This window comes from Fragaria vesca, linkage group LG5 (genome assembly GCF_000184155.1).
Source record: "Fragaria vesca subsp. vesca linkage group LG5, FraVesHawaii_1.0, whole genome shotgun sequence".
Taxonomy (NCBI): Eukaryota; Viridiplantae; Streptophyta; class Magnoliopsida; order Rosales; family Rosaceae; genus Fragaria; species Fragaria vesca.
Window position 1 is genome coordinate 8,031,878 of NC_020495.1, and position 24,242 is coordinate 8,056,119.

Sequence of the window (24,242 nt, forward strand, 5' to 3'; positions counted from 1 at the left end):
AAAAATTAGGAAGATAAAGGAGGTCTTTTCCCAAACGTGCTTGGAAAACAGGATAGGGGGAATACTGAACTTCCCAATGAGATGACGCCACGTGCGCGATAGGTCAACGTCAACGAGGACCAGGTGAGGCTGCGGCGCAGGGGATCTGAGAAGAGAGAATAAAGGGCGGGGGAGACGTAGTGAAATGTGGTCCGTGTAACAGAAGAAGGGGCAGAGGGACGAACACGATGACTCTAATCTCAGCAGCCCATTTCCTTCTTCTTCATCTCTTCTATTAATCGCTTCAAAGCTTGAAGCTTTCAGTCTCACACTCTTCAAAGACTTGAGCTTTTTCAAGTTTGGATTCGGTTTCCACTTCGATTCTTGTTGAGCTGCTGATGTCTGCGGAGGCGGAGCCGTCGTCGACGGCGGGGTTCGTCAGCGACGGCCCTGATGACGTGGAAGACTACATTTCGGTGACGACTCTTATCCTCTACCTCTAACTGTGCGTATTAATATTTTTTTGTTGTTAATGCGAAGAAATGAGGAGGAAATTTAGTGGTATTTTTGGAGCGTAGAAAACTAGGGGAGGTTGTACTGAGGAAATTTAGGTGGAGAAATTGAAGCTTTTTCGCGGCATTTTCTTGTGAGGAAGGAGTAGGAGGTTTGTTCATGAATTGGTTTTAGTTTTGTTTGTTTCATTTGGAGGTTTGTGTGGAGTGTTGGGTTGCTGGGAAGAGTTTAGGTGGAAAGCAAGTTAAAGATTTGAGCTTTGGTTTGTTTGTTTGTTTGCTTTTGCTTGTAATTTAACTCTATGCCAGCTGGAGTTTAGGTAGTAATTTCGAAAGGGTAGTCTTAAGAGAAAATGAATTATTATTCCCTGGAAAATGGAGCATTTGATGAGTTCAAGTTGAAAATGAGGTGTTGATTTTGATTGTGGAAAGTTATGGTTTTTGAGCTGTTGAGCTGGGAATCAGAACTGTGGATTGGTGTGCTTTTCATATGTAATTTGCTTGAATTGTGAATTTAGTTTTGTGCTGAGAATGTAAGACTGTGAGAGGGAGTCTGAAGGGTGAGGCGCTGTTTGATATGCAGGCTAATGAAGCAGAACCGGCGCTGCCCTGGGATATATTTAGTCATGTATTTGATCTAGTGCAGAAGGGAAACCAGGCTTTTCGAGAGAAACGATTTGAGGAGGTGGGAATTTGACCATTTGATCCAGTATATATTATAAATTTTGTTACTTGATTTGTTTAATAGTTCTTCCAGGGATGGAGAGCTAAACTCGAGCGGCTTTCTTTTAAGTGATTTACATGGTTATTATATACTCTATGATGCACCACTTTGTATAAGTAATTATGTTGACTATGAACTCTTGTTTTTCCTCTACTGATCAATCAAGTTACTTTCATCAGGCAATTAATTGCTACTCAAGAGCCAATAACATTAAACCATGTGACCCTGTTATTCTTGGCAACCGAACTGCTGCCTATATCAGGTTAGTTTTTTTCAATCGCCTTTTTATGTTTAAGCAAACTTTCGTATCATTAGTTCCCAGGTGTGATTTATTAAGCACCTTCTGCATGCATGACTTCTTACCTAGTTATTGTTACACTACTGTAAACCCATCTCTAACAGGATCAGTAAATTCCTTAAACGCATACCCGCATCGGCTTCTGAATATAAAGCACGGACTGGATTGGATCCCACAACACATGCTGAAGTATGTCTTAATGGTTCATTGTTTATGTATTACGACAAACAATCATTTTCAAGTTTCAACTATATACCCTTTAAAAAAACATTCTAAGAAAGTTAAAATATTTTTTCAGCTTGCTTTAAAGGATGTTGAGAAGCTACTCAACGTCCGAAGTAATTCAGCAAAACCATACATGTTGAAGGCTGAAGCTCTAAGTTTGGTAAGGGAGTGTTGCTTACTCGTTCTTCTTATTTTAGTAGAAGGGGCTATTCGATTACACAAGTGGTTGTGAATTGATCCTCCTCGAGTGTACTTTATTATGCTTATTTTTATAATCAGTTAAAATCATCAATTTTTTATTTAATTTTATTTTTTAAATGGGTGTATGTCCGCCCTATAATAGATTTCTAGGGATTGGTTGTCCATCATATTAAAGCTAACCTTGATTTGAATTTGCAGCTGGAAAAATATGAAATGGCCCGGGATGTTATATTATGTGGTCTTCAGGTCGACCCTTTTAGGTAATACATAACTGTATCCATTTTGTTGATTATTAAACAAAAACTAAATACCCACCGGCTATATCTTATGCTGTTTCTGAGTTTCTGTTGTCCTTTATGTGTTATTCTGTAGCAATCCTCTTCGGACGGCTCTTCAGAATTTGGAGAGACTACAAGTTCGCCTGACGGGGAAGACGAGCCATAGCCAACCAGAAAGAAAAGCAGAACGGAGTGATGATTTTGATTGTACATTATGTTTCAAGTTACTCTATGAACCTGTGACAACCCCTTGTGGACATTCTTTTTGTCGATCGTGCCTATTTCAGTCGATGGATCGAGGTGAGTGTTTTGCTATTATTCAGTAATTTCAATTGTGCCTGCCACACACACACATACACACACATATCCTTCCTTCACTCATTTGTTCCTTGATCTGTGATACTGATCTTAGGTAACAAATGTCCATTATGCCGAACCGTTCTATTCTTTAGTCCTAGAACATGTGCGATCAGGTAATTTGGCTCATGTGATATTAATTGAATGAGATGCTTGTATTCACTCATTTAGCAACAGAAGCTTTGCTTTATTGTTTTTTCCCTGCCTATGCTATTTATAATCAAGCATGTCTCTGCACATCTAGGCAGCAATCCCTGAGTATACACTATACAATGAAGCTGGTATTTGGAAAATAAAATATATAATAATTGAGATCTGTGGTTCTACCCTCTGTCACATAAAAGCTTTAACCAATGTGAAATTTCTTACCTGTAAATTTGTATTTAGGCAATCAATTTAGTGAATTGTATAAATTGCTGTCCTGTTCACCATGCAAACAATGCTAGGCTTAAGGTTTCTTAGTATGAAAACTTTTGCTGCTTGTTCTTATCTAATTAATGATAAAGCCTTTCAGATTTATTAATATTGTTATGCTTTCTACTAGTGTATAATCTGTACTCTATTTCTATTTACTTTTACCAGTGTCACTCTTAATGACATTATACAAAAGAACTTCCCAGAGGAGTTTGCTGAAAGGAAGGCAGAGAATGACACGATGACAAACTTTGGTGTTGATTTGATGCCGCTCTTTGTAATGGATGTTGTCCTTCCTTTTCAGAAGTTTCCACTACATATTTTTGAGCCTCGATATAGACTTATGGTAAGCTGGTTAAAAGTTTCTAATATTCACACATGGTTTCTACAAAATAATTCAATAAATACTTCATTTGGCAGCAGATCTATGCTTATAAGCTCATTTAGCAGCATACTATGTACCTGCTTGTTACATTTGGAACTCCCATAGGTTCTTCTGTTTAATATTTGATACTTCAATGACAGGTGAGGAGGATAATGGAAGGCAACCGTCGGATGGGAATGGTAGATTATTGTTACTGGTCCTTTTCTTTCCCTTTTAACTTTTAAGGTGTATCAAGGTTGACCAAATTGAAACTTCCACTGATTGAGGCTTATCTAATGGTCTAGGTCATAATCGATTCTGCAACAGGTTCCATAGCTGATTATGCTTGTGAGGTGGAAATTACTGAGTAGGTCTTTCATCCTGCTTCTTTCCTCAATTCTTTTATCATGTAAATGTCATCTGCAAACTCGGTATAAAAAAATATATATTTATTTTTTTAATTTTTAAAAAACAAAAAATTGATTATAATGGTTATCTGTGTGTAGGTGTGAACCACTTCCAGATGGGCGTTTCTATTTAGAGGTTTGATACGATTGCTTTTTGCTCAAATTTTTCATGCATTGTGAATGGCTAAAACTTTCTACTTTGCCCACTTATTTCATGAACCATTATTCTTCTCTTTTTGGTGTTGCAATGTAGCCGAACTTCCAAATAAAAGAAATGCTTCTCTAAGATACCTATATTTTTAGGTTAGCACATATTTTTGCTGAAGTCACGATGTTTGTCATATTGAATGGTGTATGTGTGTATCTTTTCACAGATTGAAAGTCGCCGAAGGTTTCGCATAATTCGATCTTGGGACCAAGATGGGTGAGTTGTCTTATGATTTGTCTAGCTATTCACTTGTGTAGTTACTGCTCTCGTTCAATATCTCATCTTTGTAATATAATTTCAGGTACCGAGTTGCAGAGATTGAATGGGTACAGGACATATGTCCACCGGAAGGATCTAGAGAGAGAACAGAAGTAAGTTTATGATGGTTTTGCTTCACATATTGATTTTCTCTGTACGATCGATTTGTCTTTATTATTATTATTATTATTATTATTATTATTTTTCTAGTGTGAGAAGCTTGTGTTGAATATGATCTCCTGCTTTGATTTTTTTTGTGATACATTATTTTATACTTACTCACTAGATGCCAAGTTGTGGACTTTCAATTACATTTAGCAATATATGACATGGTGATGGATAAGGCATCTTATATTTCATGTACCCTATCTGGTTGTGATTCTCAAAATGAAGAGATTTAATACAAATTAGGTCGAGTATTAGTCTTGCTTAAACACTATTTAGCTAATGCATTAAATTTAATTGTAGCATTCATCATTCTGGTTATACCTCTGTGCTCTCACTTCTATATCCCGTACAGTTGCAGGAACTGACAAATAACGCAGCAGAATATGCTCGTTTATGGATAGGACGGGGTAAAAGAGCTGCAAGTCGAGGTATAGTGTAAAATCCAGTGATGGGAGATTAATTGTTACTAGAGTCAAACCTTATGGGATAATGTTGTTTCTCATTATATATACAATAAACTCCTGCCTGAAAAACTGGGGAGGAAATGCTCACCATATCTTATTTAATTATGACAATAGAACTATCTTTAAGGTTACTCTGTAATGCCAGTGTACATAAGAATAATTAATGTTCATATTCTTATGATGTGTATCCCTATGTACCCTTTACAGATCGAAGACGACTTGAGAAACTTCTCAGTGTAGAAGCAATGATGCCATCAGTTCAAGATCCTGAGCGCTTCAGCTTCTGGGTAAAATGTTATTTATGTATTTACTTTTCTACTTATGTGTAACAATTGTATCAAACTATCAATACAAGATCAAGCTATTAACAGTTATGTCCGATGCAGCTGGCTTCCCTTTCAAACCGACGTCCTCACGAAAGATTGGATCTCTTACGCTTGAGAGATACAAAAGAGGTAGAAATTGCACTATTTTGAGATCTCATCTATGCCAGTGCCGCATTGAATTTATTCCATGGCATATGAAGAACAGACCTCCAAAAGAGGAGCAACTTGGTTGTTCATGGCATATGAACAACTAGTAATATCTACTCTTGGTTTACATATACTGAAATGTTTTGTATCCATTTTTGGCTTTGCAGAGAATACAACGGGGACTAATATATCTCAGAGCAGAAGAGCAAGGTTGTCAAGTGCAATGAGAGAAGCTGTAATATCAGGGTCAGTTCTTCATTTCTGTTATTGAATATATTGTAGAATGTATACTTCTCATACAAACAAATTGTATACTCCAAAATTCAACATTCTTTGATCCACCAAATGTTGGTGGATCCCTGTTCTTTGTTGTAACTTTTCAGGATTAGACCCATAGTCCCATACAAAATAATAGAAATAAAATCCAATATTTTGACCAGCAAATCCCCTGCATCATCTTCTCACTATATTAGTCAGTCGAATATCTAGAGTGGAATGAAAGTGTTAAGTGTTTGACCTTCTAGTTCAAGAGTTGACTCTTTGGAGGATCCCAACCTACATTGGCCTGCATCTTTTAATATATATACTCTTTTGGGTCAGAAGCCGCCCATCTCCCCCTGGCACTTCCCTTATGTGCTTGCAACATTGTTCTTATGATTGATAAGACAAATTTTATATATGCAGCCCTATATGCTATATACTTTCGTTTTTGCATAGGATATGCTACAATACTTAATATATAAATAAAAATGAAAATTATATGTCAATCCCTTGAAAATTATTTCGATAATATGGGGTCACGTCAATTAGAAGTTAGAACAGATTCTAAAAATCATGCTTTGGCAATGGTGAAATGGTCATGACATGATTTGACACAATTTTTGAGTGTGTTAAGTAGATTGGCATGACTACAAATTTGATTGATCATCTTCATAACAAAAAGAGAAAATAGTATATCCATCTTTATTGTTATAACAATTTCGTAGCGATAAACAATATTATAGAAACTAGAAAGCAACGTATTTTGGGGCAGAGGGTTAGCTCTACTTCAAAACGGCATACTCATAATTTTCACATGTAGTGTTTGTGTCCAAAATAACGTCTTACTTAACACAAGATTAGATCATTATCACAAATAAGATGATGTATTTAGTAGCTTGTAAGGTTCAACGCATACATCGCTGTACTCTCAACTTCTCTCTGTTTGTTTTACCAATTCTATCAAAAACTCGAACTAACAAAACAATGGGACATTCATCTCTGCACGTTTTGGCTCTGCTTGCTTCCAACAACCTAGATCTCCATCTTCTTCCTCCTCTATCTCAACCATTTTTATAACAAAAATCCTCCAAAACCCACGTTCAGTTTCTCCTCCACAACCTCCACAATCCCCTTATCTGAGCTAAACCGCCAGCATTCTTGATCATAGTTACCAATTCCTTTGCCATGATCATCAATGCTCCACCACCTCCACCTCTGCCATAGACGCCGCCTCGAGACTAACCTCATTGTGTAGATAATGGGGAGAGTGACAAATGGGGCATCATCACATGTTCCTCCACAACTCTCCCCCTTCTCCCTTCTTTTCCTTCTCTTCCTGTTCACATTCTTCACCAATCTCATGCACATTGTCTCAGCCAAAGGCCATTCACATTCAAATTCTGGTACGTTGACATTCACTCCTTCTGATAATTTCCTCATCGACTGTGGCGCTCCCCAAGAAGCCAAGCTCCCTGATGGCAGGACGTTCAAATCGGACCGCGAAACAGCTGACCTCTTGTCCACAAATGAGGACATTAAGGCTTCAGCTGACTCCATCAATGCCAATGTCTCTTCATCTGTTCCACCTGATTCAAAAGTTCTGTTTCAAACGGCGAGGATCTTCTCCGAGGATTCCTTGTACACATTCCACATTAACCAGCCCGGCCGCCATTGGATTCGCCTCTACTTCTATCCTCTCCCGCATCAGACATACAACCTTTCCGACGCAGTTTTCTCGGTGCAGACAGACAAGTATGTTCTCTTGCACGACTTCTCTGCCTCGGATAAAGCCACATTGGTGTTCAAAGAATACCTTTTCAATGTCTCTGACACCAGATTCTCCCTCCATTTCAAACCAAAGAAGAAGTCCATTGCTTTTGTCAATGCCATTGAGGTTGTCTCTGCTCCTGACGCTATCTTCAATGACTCTGCCACCACTCTTCCCATATCCAACGACTTCAACGGCTTGCAAGACTTTGCTTTCCAAATCCGGTACCGGCTAAACGTTGGAGGGCCATTGATAACACCTCAAAATGACACTTTGCAAAGGACTTGGGAGCCAGATACTGCATACAATGCATTTCCACAGGGATCTCAAAACGTCTCAGTGGCTCCGAATATCGTCAAGTATCCCAACAGTGGAGCTAACTCGTTGATTGCGCCGAATTGGATCTACGCAACTGCTCAACACATGCAGGATTCTTTAACAAACAACCAGAATTTCAACCTCAGTTGGAAGCTGAGTGTTGAGGAGGACTTTTCCTACTTGATCAGGTTACATTTCTGTGACATACTGAGCAAAACCCTTAATAACTTGTACTTCAATGTGTACATCAATGGCATGGTGGCTGTCTCCAACCTTGATCTCTCTTCACTCACCGGCGGGCTAGCCACTGCTTTTTACAAAGACTTTTTGCTCAATTCCACGGCGGTCTCCATCTTAAACAACACCATCCACATTCAGATTGGTCCTGGCACTACTCAGTCCGGGACTCATGATGGACTGCTTAATGGAGTAGAGGTCTTGAAACTGAGCAATATAGCAGAAAGCTTGGATGGATTTTTCGCCGTTGATGGGAAATACAAGGGTCCGGTGAAATCATCAAAGACATTGAAGATAGCAGCGGGTGTGGGATTGGGAATGGGAGTGACGGCAATGTTCTTACTTGGCGCGGTCTATATAAGGTGGAAAAGGAGACCTCAAGGTTGGGAAAAGAAAGACAGCTTCTCATCATGGTTGCTCCCTTTACATTCTGGTAACTCTAGATTGTTCTCCAAGTCATGCAAGGGTTCTTCTAGACGATCAAGCAGCGTTTTCGGCTCACGCAAGAGCAAGAGTGGCTACTCAACTTATCTCTCTTCCATTTACTACGGCAGGTCTTTCACTTTCGCTGAGTTACAAGCTGCAACTCAGAATTGGGATGAGAAGGAGGTGATCGGAGTTGGGGGGTTCGGGAAAGTGTACCTTGGGGTGTTGGAAGATGGTACTAAGCTTGCTGTCAAACGAGGGAACCCCAACTCTGAGCAAGGCATTAATGAGTTCAGAACAGAAATGGACATGCTCTCCAAGCTAAGACATCGCCACCTTGTTTCACTGATTGGATTTTGTGATGAGAATAATGAGATGATACTGGTGTACGAGTACATGTCTAATGGACCCCTTCGAGACCACCTCTATGGCTCGAACCTGCTTTCATTGTCGTGGAAGCAAAGGCTCGAGGTTTGCATTGGCGCTGCTCGCGGCTTGCATTATCTGCATACTGGTGCAGCACAAGGCATCATCCATCGTGATGTCAAGACGACGAATATCCTCCTGGATGAGAATTTTGTTGCGAAAGTCGCTGATTTCGGACTGTCGAAAGCTGCTCCATCGTTGGAACAAACGCATGTCAGCACAGCTGTGAAGGGAAGTTTTGGTTATCTTGATCCTGAGTACTTCAGAAGGCAGCAGCTTACTGAGAAATCCGATGTCTACTCTTTCGGTGTGGTTCTTTTCGAGGCATTATGTGCAAGGCCTGTTATATGCCCCACTCTGCCAAGAGAGCAGGTGAGTTTGGCCGAGTGGACAATGCAGTGGCATAGGAAAGGCATGATAGAGAAGATTGTAGACCCTAAAATCGCAAGCTCAATCAACGCAGGTTCGCTGAAGAAGTATGTAGAAGCTGCAGAGAAATGCCTTGCGGAGTATGGTGTCGATAGGCCTAGCATGGGAGATGTGCTGTGGAACTTGGAGTATGCTTTGCAGCTTCAAGAGACAGCCTCACAGATTGATGCTCAGGAAGACAATACTTCGAGTCTCATTTCTTTGGATAAAGCAAGCGAAAAAGATGAGACAAACACAAAGGATGGCTCTGCGGTTGGTAGTGCAGTGAGCGAGGATTCTGTAGTCACAGCTGGTAATCCTTTGTTTTCTCAAATGAATGTGCAGGGGAGGTAACCAGGCACTATCCCAGATTCACTACTTTTTCTATTTTCTGGGGTTTGAAGTTCTATGCTCTCTGCTGGAGTAGTGTGATTGAGTCATTTAATGTTTGTGTTCCCCCAGCTTTGAAATTAGCTTGTAGATAGATCCACCTCTTGGTTTCTTATAACCCTTCGGATTGAGTTTTCGATAGCATTATCTTGTGTTTTTGTACTTTTTATAATGTACCATATTTCTGTATATATCATGAGGCACTGAAGCAGTTCAGAAAAGTCTTCACATGATAACAGAAACTAGAATATCAAACAATGAACAAATTTCCTGCACCATATAGCAATAATCATAGCTAGACTTTACTAAACTATATTTGAATCAATGCTAGATAATATACTGGACATGAAACCATGAACTGAAATACAAGCTAACCACTAAGACTCTGACTGGCATATATCATGAACATCATTGCACGTCTTACGTCTCTCCATTCATGTACCAAACTAGACAGCTTGAGCGTCAAATCTTCTACCTCGATGATTCCTTGTATCCCTGTTTCTCCATCCAATAGTTTGCAGAGTTCACACCGGTGCATGCGGTTCCATTATAATCGATGTTGCAATCCACAGAACTGATTGGAGAATCGGATTCCACTTGCAGTCAGTTCTGTTGTGAACAATTTGCGCGCAGGCATCCATTGTAGCGTCTGCAACCTCCCAATATTTTCAGCTCTGCTATCAAACTGATCATCCTAATCGACCAATCCAGCAGTTAAAAACACTACATGTCTTCACTCAATTAGCCAGTTTGGAAGCCAGAACTCTATGCCGAGCTACCAGCACTTCGTTCAATTGCGCGATTTGGTTCAGCAGCTTACTAATCTTCTGCACATGACAAAAATCAAAACTAAATAAAGCGACAGCATACAAAAGGAGACTAAAGCCTTTCAAATCGATAGCGAAACGGATAAGACTGTAAAAGCTAAATCTCTCACACCAGATAGAAGTCATAGAACCAATCTAACACAATGCAGTAGATTCTTCACCATATAAACCAAATGCATAACAAAAAAACCGACCGAGGCAACTCATCAAACACTTGGGGTGCAACAATTTACCTCATCTTTCTCCTTGATCACCAACTCGCAACGCCTCCGATACCGCCTCTGCTTCACTCGCAAGTAAAACGACCACACCATAAACACCACCGCCACAACATACCCAGAAGAAAAGCCCCAACGTTTAACCAACCCTCCAATCCCCAAAATTCTAGAACGCAGCAACCCAACTCCAAGACCCACCCAGCTTCTCAATTCACTGCATTTCCCGACCTGGGTATTGACCTTCGTCGGCGAAACCGGGCCCGATTCGTCGGAATCGGACGGAGAAAACGAGGAGAGAGAGGAGGAGGAAGAAGACGAGAGTGATGGGGAGGTTGGGAGGTGGAGGTTTTCGTGGTTTATTGGAGGGAAAACGGAGGAGGTGGAGTCTCTGATGGCTACCATTGACCATTCTCTGGATTTGGTGTTGGAGATTTTCTGCCAGCGTTTGAATTCTGAGCCGTCTGGATCGAATTCGAATTGGCCGCCATCCATTTTTTTACTCTCTGAAAATTTTGTGATGAATTTTTGGTGTTTAAATCTGGGTCTTGCTGGTAAAACACATGTTTATCAACTACTATGGGGGCGGGTATTAACGACTCTGATCACATCTTAGTCACAATCATATGAACTTGACGTTTTTTTCTTATGCGTATATAATTAAAAAAATAAAAATCGTTACACCTTTCGGAAAAGGAAAGGAACATTCATATTCATGTACGAAAGGTTTATGGTCAATTTCGAACCAGCTGACTTAGGATATGAACATTACGAATTCGTTTTATGCATAACAATATTTACGAAAAATTGCATTGTTTTTGTTTCCTTGGCAAATTTGCTTGATTTGTTTGCCTAGTTTAACTTATTTTGTCATTCATGTTTGATCCTTAGGTATTTTGTTCTCATTTAAGACCATGAATCAAATTGGCTGTACTGGGAAACACATGAACAACATTGACAACAGCGATGTGACATGCTAACCAGAATTACTAGTTCCAATAATGAATTACTATTTCCATTTTACAATAATTAGATTTGATGGTTTGATAGACAAGCCATCAGTTAGTAAAAGGTGTTATACAGCATCGTTTCTTTCGATTCTGATTCTTCCCCATAATATACAGCATCATTTCTTCTTCTATCCCTCTATAGGGACCCTCCCTATTCCTGGAGGGAGAAGGTAAAGTTGGTATTTGGGATTTATTTGCAAACCTAAGAAAATAAAAAAATTAAGTAAAATAGTGAAAAATGAAGAGAAAAAAAGTGGCCTGGCTAGCAGGACTTCTTACCCTACTATCACCAAGGGCAATTTTAATACCCGACAATGACACAATCAGTAGCTCAGATTAAAGACTTTCCCTTCATCTAATGGAAACAGCTAGTAACAGCTAGATGCTGCAAATCGTCATTAGGATTTGCAACATCCACTGACTGATGAGGAGTTACTTGAAGCCCTTTCATATTGACAAAGATACTACTTAACTAATCAAACAACTTTTTAATCAAAACAAATATCTATCTTCACTGCATTTTCACAGGTTGACAGCTTCTTCTTAACCAGATATTAGCATTAGACTGGTCTGACTTTGCTTCAAATTGGTACATGTAATCTAAAACAGATATCGTAACAGGATGCAATGCTCGAGTAGCAGGAATAAGATGATTCAGTAACTGATGCTTTTAGATATATTCAAGAATGTAAATGTACAGAGAGTCGGCTGGACAAGCTTGTCCTACCAAACAGTTGCCCAAACTTGTTACTCAAAGCATCACAACTATATGCGGAAAAAGAAAAGGAGTGAAACCCTGAAGACTCTGAAAAGCAAGGAGTGAGATATGACTTGATGAAGCAGGAAACATAAGTATCATCATACAGAAAATGTGACTTCAGTAATTATTTCAAAATAAGATGCACTTGTGAATAAGGATGTGGATGCCACTAAGCCACTAAGCATAGTTTGCTCTAATGGGATCTCAAAAGCTTGAATTAGATAGTCTAAACAATTTCGTACAGCTTGTTGATAACTTAAGCACTCTTGCAGGCAATACTGAAATATCCTCCACACAAAGCATTGCTTGTTAGTATCCAGGATGCAGAAAAGGTCATTTTCCAATGCAATAACTCAAAAAGGAAGTTAGCAACTTTCTGAATACCAAACTTCCTAGTTACTTCCTGCAGGATATAATAAATGTCACTTCTCTTATAAGTACTACCGACATGCCCCAGTCAATGAACCCTACACCTAAAGTTTGCATATTTGCAGAAATTTTATGAATAAAGCTTTCAAGAGACTAAGAATAAGTGGAGCATCATATGATGCTAACTTTTTCAGCTCCACAGTAGAAAAGACAAGGAAAACTTAAGAAAGTATGCTGAAATCAAAAAATAAAATTCCTTTAAGGATTACTTGAACACGATACAATGATGATTTCAAGACTGTGAAAGAATTCTACTCTATTGTTCTTGGAAGTTCAAAACAAGGTGGAGGGACAACAGAACAAACAAATACAAGTAAAGATGAACTGTTATCAAATGTAAATCTGTTTTAACTGATGTGTTACATCATTACCTATCAATTTATCACACACTGAAGATGTCTTACTCACTAGCTGTGCGATCCACCCTGCACTGGATGCCGCCGAATATCAAACTTGTCGACAGCCTCCAAAGGAGTGGCCGACTCATTCCTGATCCTCTTGATCTTAGGGCTCAACAAGCCCCTGTGCCTAAACCCGTAAAGCTTAAGCACCTGGTTATCAGCAAAATTAAAAGCCCTCTCCATGCTGCTCAAGCACCTCTCCACCGGATAATCCCCATAACTCCCACAAGGCTTGCAACCCACAAAATGTGTCACAAACGGCCACCTCTCATCCCCCAATCCCGGATGATACTTCTCTATCATCTCCTCATACCGATCCACCAATCCAGCCCAATATCCATGCAAGTAGTACGAATTCTCCACGAAAACCTTCTCCATCCACAGATCCTTCTGCGACAGCAACAAATATATCAATGCAGACTGATCATCCGCCTCAAACGCCGGCCTCCCCTTCAAATTGGCCGTCAAAACCTTCCCGGCCTCCTCCCTAATCGGCCCCTTAGGCCCCATCGGAGCCCAAGCATCCAGCAAATCCAAAGACCACTGGCAATTCCTAAACAAGAAACTCCCCGTATTCAAAGCAATCCAAGACTTCTGATCAAACAACAAATCCGGATACCCATGAATCACAAGATTATGCTCGTCATACTTGGCCAACGGGATCTCAAACACCATATCAGTAAACATTGCATCACTATCCATCCACCAAATCCACTCCACCTCGGGGTGCGAAAGCATCAGCTTCCTAATTAGAGGCAACTTGGCCCAATACCCGGCCAGCTCCATATCTAAATGAGCTAAATTATAAACAATCTCAATCCCATGAAGCCTACAATAATCAATCTTGTTCTTTATAGCCTTCAACAGATAATGATCCCCAATCGGGTTATCACAGGGCTTAGGCGGCGACCCGGTAACCAACAGAACCCGAGGCTTACCGTTCACCAAGTTCGGAAACTCCGGGTTGGACTGAAGCCATTGGGCTCGCTCGGAGTCCCAGTTTCCGATCTTGGGGCCGAGCGTGTAGGTCACGTTGGGGTTAGAGGTGATCTGAGTGCCGTTGAGGAACTCGTCCGGGTCGTTGGGGTCGGCGTCGGAGCGGATCTCGGCGAGGATCCGGTTGGTCTCTTCGATTAAGTTCTGGTTGACGGCGTCGGCGTCGGAGGTTCCGAGGTTGCCGACGCCGATGGTGCCACGTAGGACGAGGATGGTGACGAAGCCGCAGAGGATGGTGATTTTGATGTTGTTGAAGGTCTTCTGGATCTGGCGGCCGCGCGGGAGGGCCGGGCGGGATGCTCGGCCGGCGGCGGCGGCGGCGGTGGTGGGGAGGCCGCTGGAGGTGCGCTTCTGGGCCGATATGAAACCGTCCTGGCCCATTTCTTAAAAGCTGAAGACTTGAGCTGAAGAGAGAGAGATTATGAGGCTAGAGAGAGAGGGCGGAGATGGCGGTGGGCATGGCGGAGGAGGGAGCTGGGAGTTTGGTGTGGAGATTAAGAAGAAAATGAGAGAGTGCTTAAGACATGTGTCCAACACCGACTGTCGTGGGGGGTTTATGCTTTCTTATTTCCCCTAATTTTCCTTTTTTCTTTTGGTATTTTTCATTTTCTTATTTTCTTTGTTGTCTGAATTTTCTTAAAATTGGCCCAGATGGGGTTGGATCTGGTGATTTGGAATGATTCCGGCCCGAGAATATGTGTTTACCCTAAAGTAGTTTTATGGTCAAATCTGGAGTTAATTTTTGAAGTATGAAAAGTTTGGATGCTTAACTTTCCATTGCATTTGCGGATAAATAGTTGTCATTTCCTTTTATGGAAAGATTAATGCTTTTAATTGCTATTTTCTTGTCCTTGGAGTTGAATCCATTTCCTCTTTCGCCTTTTCAATTTCAAAAGTAACAATATCTTATGATTATTAATACAATTCACGTTGAAGGACGATTGGTAAGGGGACAAGAGTCGAAGCTCCATCCTCCGCCACTTGATTTGATGAAGCTAGCGACATGAAAATTGGGTTTCGTCGTCTTCATATACTTCAATAGCCGCCAGTCGACATGGGCAATACCAGATCAAATGAAGCAAGACTCAATGTTGGTTGATGTCTTCGTTTTATACACAGCTATTGAGAAATCAAAAGTTTCATTGTAAATAATTAAAAGTAAATTGATTTTAAACTAATGTCACAGTGACTAAACCTAAAAAAATTAAAAAATTAATACACCATGAACCTACTAGCCTATGTACCAAAATCATGCATATGTGAACTTCAGGTTGAAGGAACTACTGTTTAGTTCTAGACAGATCAACTTGATGTCACATTATCAAATTAAGCTTATAAAGTACTTCTCATCCTCTATAGCAGCACTAACTAGGGCACACTGTAATGTGATAGGGACAGTGATAGTTTAATACCACTGAATGTCACTTCCTAAGAAACTTAAGGTAATTATTTTTTTTAACATATAAAAATTTCATCAACACATTCACTGATTCACCTATTCATATTGAAACACATTACGTTAATTTGAAATAATTTCCTTAACCAAATTATTATAAATATAATTTGATAGTATTGCATTGACACTGGCTGGCCGGCTTTGGTCAGTTGATGTGTAACTTCCAAATTCCTCCGAAGCTTCTCAGTCGTACGCGGTAGTTCCACCGTCGTGTGAAGGCGGCGTAGCTCTAATCTACAAAAACGCGCGTGAGGTAAAACCATCTTCCAGAATTCTGTGCACTATTTTTTTTTTCTTCTTCTTTTGTGTGTGTTAAGGTGGGGATCGGGATCACAGATCAGTGAGATGTGCCTCCAGGTAGTTTTGATCTCAGAGGGACCCACAAGATCAAGTTAAAAAGCCTGTCCTCATCCCCATGCATGTGTTATGTTTTTACTGCCTGTCCTCTTCTTGTTTGATTCTTCTATTTCCATTTTTCTCTCTCTCTTTTGTTGTTGTTGTTGCTTCCTCTGTTCTTGATGATTCCATTTCTCAACAAAAGAAAAAATCCATGCCTACATCAATCCGGTGGTTGTTTGCTCATTTAGATTCTTTTGGTAATTTTCCTTTTGCAATTGTGTTTGTTGCAGTGCTAGGGCGGAGCGAAATGTATGAAACTTATGAATAGAATGTATATAATAAGCAATGTACATATGATAGCAAGTTTTGGCATAGGGGAGTTGGTTAAGGTGTATATGCCAACCCCTTGGACATCCAAGGTTGGTTCCGCCCTAATCGCGCTTTCAGTTTTGTCTTAAATTTTTAAATTGGCGGCGAAATTAAAACAAATATCGTATATCGCTGATATAATCGATTTTAAAGACTTTGGTTGAGAATGAGATTTTATTGAGATTTTGTTTTTTATATATGTTTTATAGGGTCTAATAAGAACCATATAATAAGGATTAAGTGAGACATTAGTATTTTAGGAAGTCATTCTAATGAGGACCCTTAAGTTGAGGACTTGTTGAGGACTTTTCGGTTTATCCCACATTTCGATCTTATATCAACATCTTGACCGTTTAGTTTATAGGTATTTATGAGTAGATCATTTCTCCAAATTTTCAGTTATATTGAAAATTGTTAAGGCATTCATAAGTGTGATTTATCAATTATGAACTTGAACGGTTCATATTTGACAGATTTGGTTCATCCATTAATTTGATCTAGTTTGTTATCTTAACGAACACCAATTTGGTTGAAAATTTGTAGAAATAATCTACTCACATAAACCTAAAAACTGAACGGATGAGATGTTAAAATGTGATCGAAAAATGGGTTTTTTAAATCATAAACCGAAAAGTCCTCAACTAGTCCTCAACTTAAGAATCCTCACTAGAAGGGCTCCATAGTATTTTAAACTTTAATTGATATTTTTAAATTTCAATGTGTATATCATCTAATCATTCATTCAAAAATCCTCATTGTAAGGGAGAGTAAGGTCCTTATTTGTGGTATTGTGTATTTCTTTTAGGAGATTGCAAAGCCAGAATATCCAATAGACAAACGACTAATTTCTTTCCTAAACATGCATTAACTAACACTGATCGTCTCTATATATGTATATTATTGGTAATGCTTATAGTTAGTTGAATTATGAGTTGGAACGACAAGTGATCGATGTATATGTTTGACGGGTACAAGAACCATTAGCCCATTACTGGAAGCTCTAGCTCCGCCAATCTCTCAAACGAAAGTGACTTGTATAGTTCTGAATTTCTATTTCATTTTTCTGGGATAAGATTGGTACGACGCATTCAGCTCAAGCATGTTGTATTGATAGCAACGAGGGTTTGTAACAGACTCAGAATTCGTGCTTTAAGACTTAGCTAGGTGTGGCGGTTGTGCGAATTTTTGTATTTCAGAGCAAATTAAGCATGAAAACAGCAGAGATGTAATGGTCGATCGGGCGCATTGGATCGATGATCCGATATAATTTTTATAACGGCAAATCAAATGAGTCATTTACCAAATGAAAGGAGAATGTACATTAATAATCAAAAACGTACAAATTAATCCTGATTGTTGATAAGAGTTAGAAGTATTAACTAACTGGAATTTGTTGATTGAATTTGAATGGAAGCTGGCGAAACTTAAACTGTTTGAAGAATATAACCTAGCTAGCTACCTGTTACGTACAATACAGTAGTGCCATATATCGATCAAAAAGAGCAATTTTTCCATAGCTTAGTTGGAACAATTGACTCCTGATCGAACTTGAGTCTTCTTTTTAGAAGCTTCCGTGTGTACGTTGTCTTAGGCTCTTAGCTAGCTAGCTAGCTATATGTCCATATTTCTGAACCCAAAAGTACTGTTGGTAGAGAAAGTTTCCCATATATATTATCGTATTGTACAAGGGCTTTCGTGACTACGACAATTTAACAAACGATCGAGGAATTAAGCTATGTTGCTAAGACCAAGTACTCCTATAGCAACTGATGATCGAACGCGAGCACGACCATCCTGGCATGGAGATGAGCTGTGAGGATTAGCCATCTTCGTTATTAACCTAGATAGCTTACTTTTTCATTTTCTGATTTTTCCTTACTCCATTTCCAAGCTTGATCGATATTGTTATTACCTACTGCTGATGCATGTTGTTACGGGAAAGAATTAGAATGGTGCATGCTTCACCTGCTCCACCTCCTCGACTCTTGCCACGTGATTCGATGATGAATTAGACGTAATTCTATGAGCTGACACAGAAAAGGATAGTTTAGTGCTAATTTGATGAGGACAAATAGTTGATATAGTTTAGTGCTAGTTTGCTAATTTTAATTTGAAATGATTGCACCATGTCCAAAGTAATTGAAACTTGAAAGGACAGCTAGCGCGCAGAATCGATCTAGCTAATGGTTCTATATATACTTCTGTTAACAAAGAAGTTTTGGTTTGTTGATCTTTAATGGAAGACGTCGATCTGGGTTGTGATTCACGATCTCTTGATAAGTTTTCGTTTTGTTTTATCAAATCTTTGACAAGTTAATGGGAAGAGAGTAATATATATACATGTATAATTTTGAGATAGTATTATTGTCTACCTTATTACTTGTAACTTGTAAGATGGATTTGTGTGTTATATATATAAATTCAAGTACGAGTAAATGTGAATGTGATAGACCAGATAGAGCTAGTAAAGCCGCCTTTATTGTTCATATATTGATAATTACTTTTGTCCAAACTAAGATTCTCAACAGTCAAAGATATGACCAGACAGGTGCAAAAAGATAGATCAACAATGTTAAGCTTTTGGCCTCTGGAATGTGTTGTTTGAAATTGGTGAGAATGGTTTGGACTTTGGAGCAGGGATGTCATTGTTCGAGCCTGCAATGACGTCTCAGTGGGACGCCTCAGTGTGGTCTTCCAGCCTGCAAATTAAATGTAACATTTTCGTGATCAGGTTGTGAATTTAGGCCAATTAGTTAAGCCATATTTGTAGCTAGTTAGCATCACTTACTAGAACAGTGGAGTCTCTAGCAGCTAGAATCACAATGTCAGCACAAGAGACAGTGCTTGGACACTCCTTCAAGCCCCCGGATTGAATTCAGATTCGGTTTGATTTACACCTCTTCTCGATCGGTGACTATGTTCTTGTTATTGTCCAAAAGGATTGATCCATCACAACCCTGCATGCAACATTGACAAGTAGTTTTTAAGTCCCACATTTATAATTCTCATGCAAAAAAATAGAGTTAGATAAGCGAGAAACACGACTGAAGCAAAGAACATCTAGAGAGGGATTCTCATTTCCTCTTGAAGTGGTCTACACTAGGAGAAATAAAGAACCATCAATTCAGTCTATCTTAGAGAAAAACAAAGCCTATTAAGGGGTCTAAAGCGGAGTTTGAAATTAGTGACAGTGACAACTTACAGAAGACTTTTATATGTCATCTAAATTAGAACGTTTCATCTAAGATCTGACGGCTGAGAAGTGTTCATCCCTTTTTGTCCTGTAAAACTCGTCCCGCAGGTGAGCGGACCTGCATGATATATGTTCCCTCAATTTTATTATCACTTTCACGTCCATAACATCTATATAATCCATACTCTGGCTCCCTCTTTCTCTCACTCCCTCCTTTCCATTCACCACGTACAGCCTCTGAGTCTCGCTGTGCTTACTGCATTAGATGTCTCATTCCCTCTCTCTCTTCTCTGATCTCTATACCTCTGAACTCATGAGGACTGATCAAGAAGCAGGTCCGTCCTCTACAGGTAAGGAATGGATTTCACTTTGCTGTCTTTAATTACTTGTTAGTTCTTGTTCATTATTAGTGATTTTGGCCTCGATATATATGTCGATCATCTATACCTTGCTGGAACTTTTTTCTACAGTGCCTGTAAACATCGAGTACCAACACCTGAGGAGAGGCCGTGCCGACGTCTTTTGTAAGCAGCTGACGGCATCAGATGTGAATGACCGACTTGTAGTCACCAAAGGGATGGCTACGTTGATGCCTAGGGCAAATGGCAGTGAAATCAGGGTTTTAGACGATTTTGGTGACAGTTATCGGTTCATCTTGTCTGAAAGAAATGGCCGGACGTCTCGGAAACCAACTTTCCGGCCAAGAGTTTGGAAATCCTTCATCCAACAAAGAGAAGCCAAATCTGGCGACCGTATCTATTTCTGGCCGGAGATGAACGTGGTTAAGGGTACAAGCTACCGCATCGACCTCATCCGGTTCATACATGGTGTTTCTCCTCACCCAGAAGATCTTGGAGATTCCAACGCGCCGCCTGAATCTCAAGAAGAAACCTCAGATTTGAGGACTTGGGCCGCTCATGGCGGCCTAACGCTCTAGCTGCGCTGCGCTGTCGTGAAATAAACATCTTTATAAGATCTTCTTCTTCTTCTTCTTCTTCTTCTTCTTCTTCTTCTTCTTCTTCTTCTGTTGTGTTGGTTTTGGTGTATTTCTTGCCTGCATGGCTGAAGAAATACCAGCATATCTCGCTTTCTGGTACTTTAATAAATTGTTTTCTTTGCAAGATATAAAGGATCAGGATCCTCTCCTTGGCTAAGATCTGTCCTCGGCTGTCCTTGACTTTAATTATGGACCATAGATTGCAAATCTAAAGGCTCATACAACGACACCTCAGCAAATTATCATTAAGAGCACGTTTAATAAGATATTACCGACTAACGTCGTTTATTTTGTTTTTAGAACGTTAAAATCCTTCATCAACTAATCTCAATCTTTGAATCCACTTATAATCGCACTTGGTGTCTCTTCCAATTCCAACTACAAACCCCAGATTTGAATACCTTATGTTATGATTTATCTGGGTAGTTGATGTTGCTAACAAGCCATACAATTTTCCTGATTATATGATTATCATCATCATCCTCATAAATGTATATTCTTGATTTCTTTCTTTCACCGATGAGTGCTGACTAACTTTAGGAAACCAATTTTTCAATTGCTATGAACCTCAAGTGACTGCTACTGCACTTTCCAAAAGCTCCAAATTGATGATTGATTAACTTCGCTTCACAGCGTTACTTTATCTTGAACGTGCTTAACAGCTTTTCATGAGCTATTAATGCTAATTTGCTGAGGTGTCGTTATATGAGCCTTAGGATATGCAATCTATGGTCCATAATTAAAGTCAAGGACAAGACTTAGATCCTGATCCTACATGAAATTGTCTCTGAATATTAATCTTGCATTGCTTAATCTTTGGCGTCCAACAAGTCTGCGAAATCAACAAGCATGTTTATATTCTTTGACAAGGGACCCACGAGGTTCTGTTCCCAACGAAAAACACTTTCAATTACCGCACTTTGAATTGCTACTCATCATTTTGGTGCCCAAAATCGATTCACAGCTCCATATCTCGAGTGCTCAATTAGTCCAACATCATCGCCAACATCATTATATCCAGAGTACGAACGCCTGCTTGAAACTGCCTCGCTCGTATTATTGATAGATCGCTGTGAGCCTGTGAGCAAGTCGTGCATGCAGCGTTGGTAGGCGTATATATACCAACATCGTCAAGAAGATAATTACGGGTTCTAAATTTTGAGAGAGAGAGAGATCGGAGAGAGCCATTTGCGTCCGGTATCTGCAAACTGAACTAATGAAGTATGAATTATGAAATGGTGTACGTTGCTCATATATCAGGGTCGACATCTTATTAGTGATTTTAATCTAGCTATATGATTATTAGTAAGATGTGGCTGCTTTGAAGAATCAAATGCTTTGTGTTGGTGTTAAAGAAAGGATCATGTTCACCTCAAAGACGTCCCTCAATCCCTAACGGTCAATCATCACATACGTACTATTCACATGTTTATGACGTAACACGATAATTTAGACTCTCCGGATCAAGGTTTATGTTTGTCTGAGTCAACCTAAATTTGGCAAGATTATTTGGTGTGAAAATATATATTCTTTTGTTGTTAGCTTTTACAACATTTCGTCGCTAATTAATGGGGTCTTCCCTATTTTAACTTTGATACATATTATGGAAAACAAAAGTACAAACAACTTTTTTTTTTCTTTTTTTTTTTTTTTTTTTGTTTAGAAAGTGCAAACATCTCATTGTTGATGGAGGTGAAATTAAGTCTCTGGATTTTTATTTCATTTTTCTGGTATATATTGGTGCGTCACATTCATGCATTTTGGTTTCTATTGGTAATTCAAGCATGCATGTTGGATTGCTAGGCTATGAGGGTTTGTAGTAGACTCAGAATATATGTGCATTAAGATATGGTGGTGGTTGTGTGAATCTTTGTATTGCAGAACAAAGGAAGCAGAGAACTGCGCGCAGAGATGAAAGATGCATTGGATGAAGCTTGCATCATCCGTTGGATGCATTGGACGAACTGGCGTTTCGATCCTCCAAGACATGCATCAACAACGCCAGTCCCTTCTACATTCCAGTAACACTGCATGTTGGTACATAGGAATCCATTGTACGTTTATGTGTTATGTGTTATAGTGATCTAACTATCTAAACCATATGTATTTAGCATTGGTAGGCAGATACCATCAGTCAATAAGATAATTATGGGTTCAAAGATTTGAGAGAGCCATTACGCTCTTAATTAGACACACTTGCAGTGACACCCCTCCTACATTGTAATAACTGAATGTATAAGGAGACGTACGTACGAAACTTGGAATGTCGTCCCACGTACGTACGGTCGCAAGCAAGGTTAATAGTAAGTTTCCCTTGTGACAATTGAGACTTTGAATCGATATAAACAAAGATTCAACGAGTGGACAACTCCAAGAACATAGAATAGAAAGCTAACATATTTACCAGTTTTACGTCTCTCTCTCTTGAATTAAGAGTCGAAAATGGAAATCTTGTTGTTGAGTTTCAAAGAAATAAAATGTAACATGTTTGATATTTTGTTTATATAATGAGTAGTTCTATTATTCATAATTCTCAGTTGAGCAACCCTACAACGATATATATAATATACGCACCTCCGGCGATCTCTATCTCCGGTGTGCATATGCAGGTACACATTCTCCTTCGTGTGAATGGATTGTTTTGCTTTAATCTTTTAGCTAGGTTTGTTTCTTTTTGTGTCAGCTAGGCGTGAGTGCATGGATTGCGCTAGGGCGCACGACTTGTTCAATTGTAGCTTTCATTTGTTTGTGTATATTTTCTTTATTCTTATCTCTGTGACAGCTTCCATGATCAGTAATCGAAAAAGAATCTAATTAAGCTTCCATGATGCAAGATTGTGATCATTGTATAATTACACAAGCTAGCTATTCTCATTCAACTCGATCCCAATAATGACTTGCTTTGGGTTTAATTTGACCTCAACTCAATAATGACCTATTATTCATCACGAAATATCGATTTGCATTGTTGGCCACCATTCGATCAGCAACTAGGAATTCTCGATCAATGCCACTCCAACTTTACTTCATGCTAAGTTTCTTTCACAATTAATCAAGCCATGAATGTGTGTGCAAATTCATGCATGCAACAACGTACAAATTTTGTCAATTACAGCCATGGCCGACAAGATCACTAGATACAAAGAACCACAACAGTGAATAAACCCTAATCGATGAAAGTCATGAAACATAGAGGGAGGACACGATTTTTCGTTATTTTATTTTATACTATTAACTTCTTATGACTTTGAGAGGGTGATCAAATATTCACTTTCTCACACATGGACAAGTATTTGTTTGCATCACTAGCTTGTAGTATCTTAGATTCTTAATCAATGCATGCGTATGATCCCACAATCTTCTTTTCGCAAGCCAAACTAATCAAGGAGGAAAAATCAAACTCATTAGACCAATCCACGCCAAGTTATTGACAAGAGTTAAGGCATGTATGATGACCTCGTATATGAAAGGGACGTCTCACATCACAGTTTTCTTCCTTTCAATATATAATGTTTCTGGAGGCTAGGCTGCTTAATTAATTTTCTTAATCAGAACCATACTATATTCGATCTCTTGAAAAAATTAACTAGATTTGGTGGTCAAAAGCAAGACACAGATCGAAGCCATATTTTTTTTTACAGATATGGAGCAAGTTTGTACGTACAATTGGAGCATACTATGTACAA

General features: G+C 39.3%; 3 protein-coding genes across 3 annotated transcripts; 1 reads left to right on the plus strand and 2 right to left on the minus strand.

Moving 5' to 3' along the window:
* The first annotated feature begins 188 nt into the window (after positions 1 to 188).
* LOC101305669 (probable receptor-like protein kinase At5g61350-like) lies at positions 189 to 9,528 on the plus strand. Its single transcript, XM_004301087.1, has 19 exons — positions 189 to 455; positions 1,075 to 1,176; positions 1,395 to 1,477; positions 1,618 to 1,702; positions 1,812 to 1,898; positions 2,138 to 2,199; positions 2,312 to 2,517; positions 2,630 to 2,690; positions 3,157 to 3,334; positions 3,514 to 3,552; positions 3,658 to 3,719; positions 3,859 to 3,895; positions 4,134 to 4,183; positions 4,269 to 4,338; positions 4,746 to 4,821; positions 5,065 to 5,144; positions 5,244 to 5,312; positions 5,498 to 5,548; positions 6,847 to 9,528. The coding sequence occupies exons 1-19, from the start codon at positions 378 to 380 to the stop codon at positions 9,526 to 9,528; spliced, it is 4,158 nt and encodes a 1,385-aa protein (XP_004301135.1). The 5' UTR covers positions 189 to 377.
* A 669-nt stretch (positions 9,529 to 10,197) lies between these two features.
* Positions 10,198 to 11,100, minus strand: LOC101296664. Its single transcript, XM_004299283.1, has 2 exons — positions 10,625 to 11,100; positions 10,198 to 10,391 (listed from the first exon to the last, which is right to left on the minus strand). Exons 1-2 carry the CDS (start codon positions 11,009 to 11,011, stop codon positions 10,302 to 10,304), a joined length of 477 nt encoding a protein of 158 aa, XP_004299331.1. The 5' UTR covers positions 11,012 to 11,100; the 3' UTR covers positions 10,198 to 10,301.
* A 1,875-nt stretch (positions 11,101 to 12,975) lies between these two features.
* LOC101305951 (putative glycosyltransferase 5-like) lies at positions 12,976 to 14,583 on the minus strand. Its single transcript, XM_004301088.1, has one exon. The coding sequence runs from the start codon at positions 14,581 to 14,583 to the stop codon at positions 13,213 to 13,215; it is 1,371 nt and encodes a 456-aa protein (XP_004301136.1). The 3' UTR covers positions 12,976 to 13,212.
* Between the last annotated feature and the right edge of the window lie 9,659 nt (positions 14,584 to 24,242).

Excerpts from the sequence above, each read along its gene's own strand:
- LOC101296664 (XM_004299283.1), bottom strand. The coding sequence starts at position 11,011 with ATGGTAGCCATCAGAGACTCCACCTCCTCCGTTTTCCCTCCAATAAAC. Across the intron at positions 10,392-10,624 it reads TGATCAAGGAGAAAGATGAG|AAGATTAGTAAGCTGCTGAA; the intron begins GTAAATTGTTGC and ends TGTCATGTGCAG.
- LOC101305669 (XM_004301087.1), top strand. The coding sequence starts at position 378 with ATGTCTGCGGAGGCGGAGCCGTCGTCGACGGCGGGGTTCGTCAGCGAC. Across the intron at positions 1,703-1,811 it reads ATCCCACAACACATGCTGAA|CTTGCTTTAAAGGATGTTGA; the intron begins GTATGTCTTAAT and ends ATATTTTTTCAG. Across the intron at positions 3,553-3,657 it reads GCAACCGTCGGATGGGAATG|GTCATAATCGATTCTGCAAC; the intron begins GTAGATTATTGT and ends CTAATGGTCTAG.
- LOC101305951 (XM_004301088.1), bottom strand. The coding sequence starts at position 14,583 with ATGGGCCAGGACGGTTTCATATCGGCCCAGAAGCGCACCTCCAGCGGC.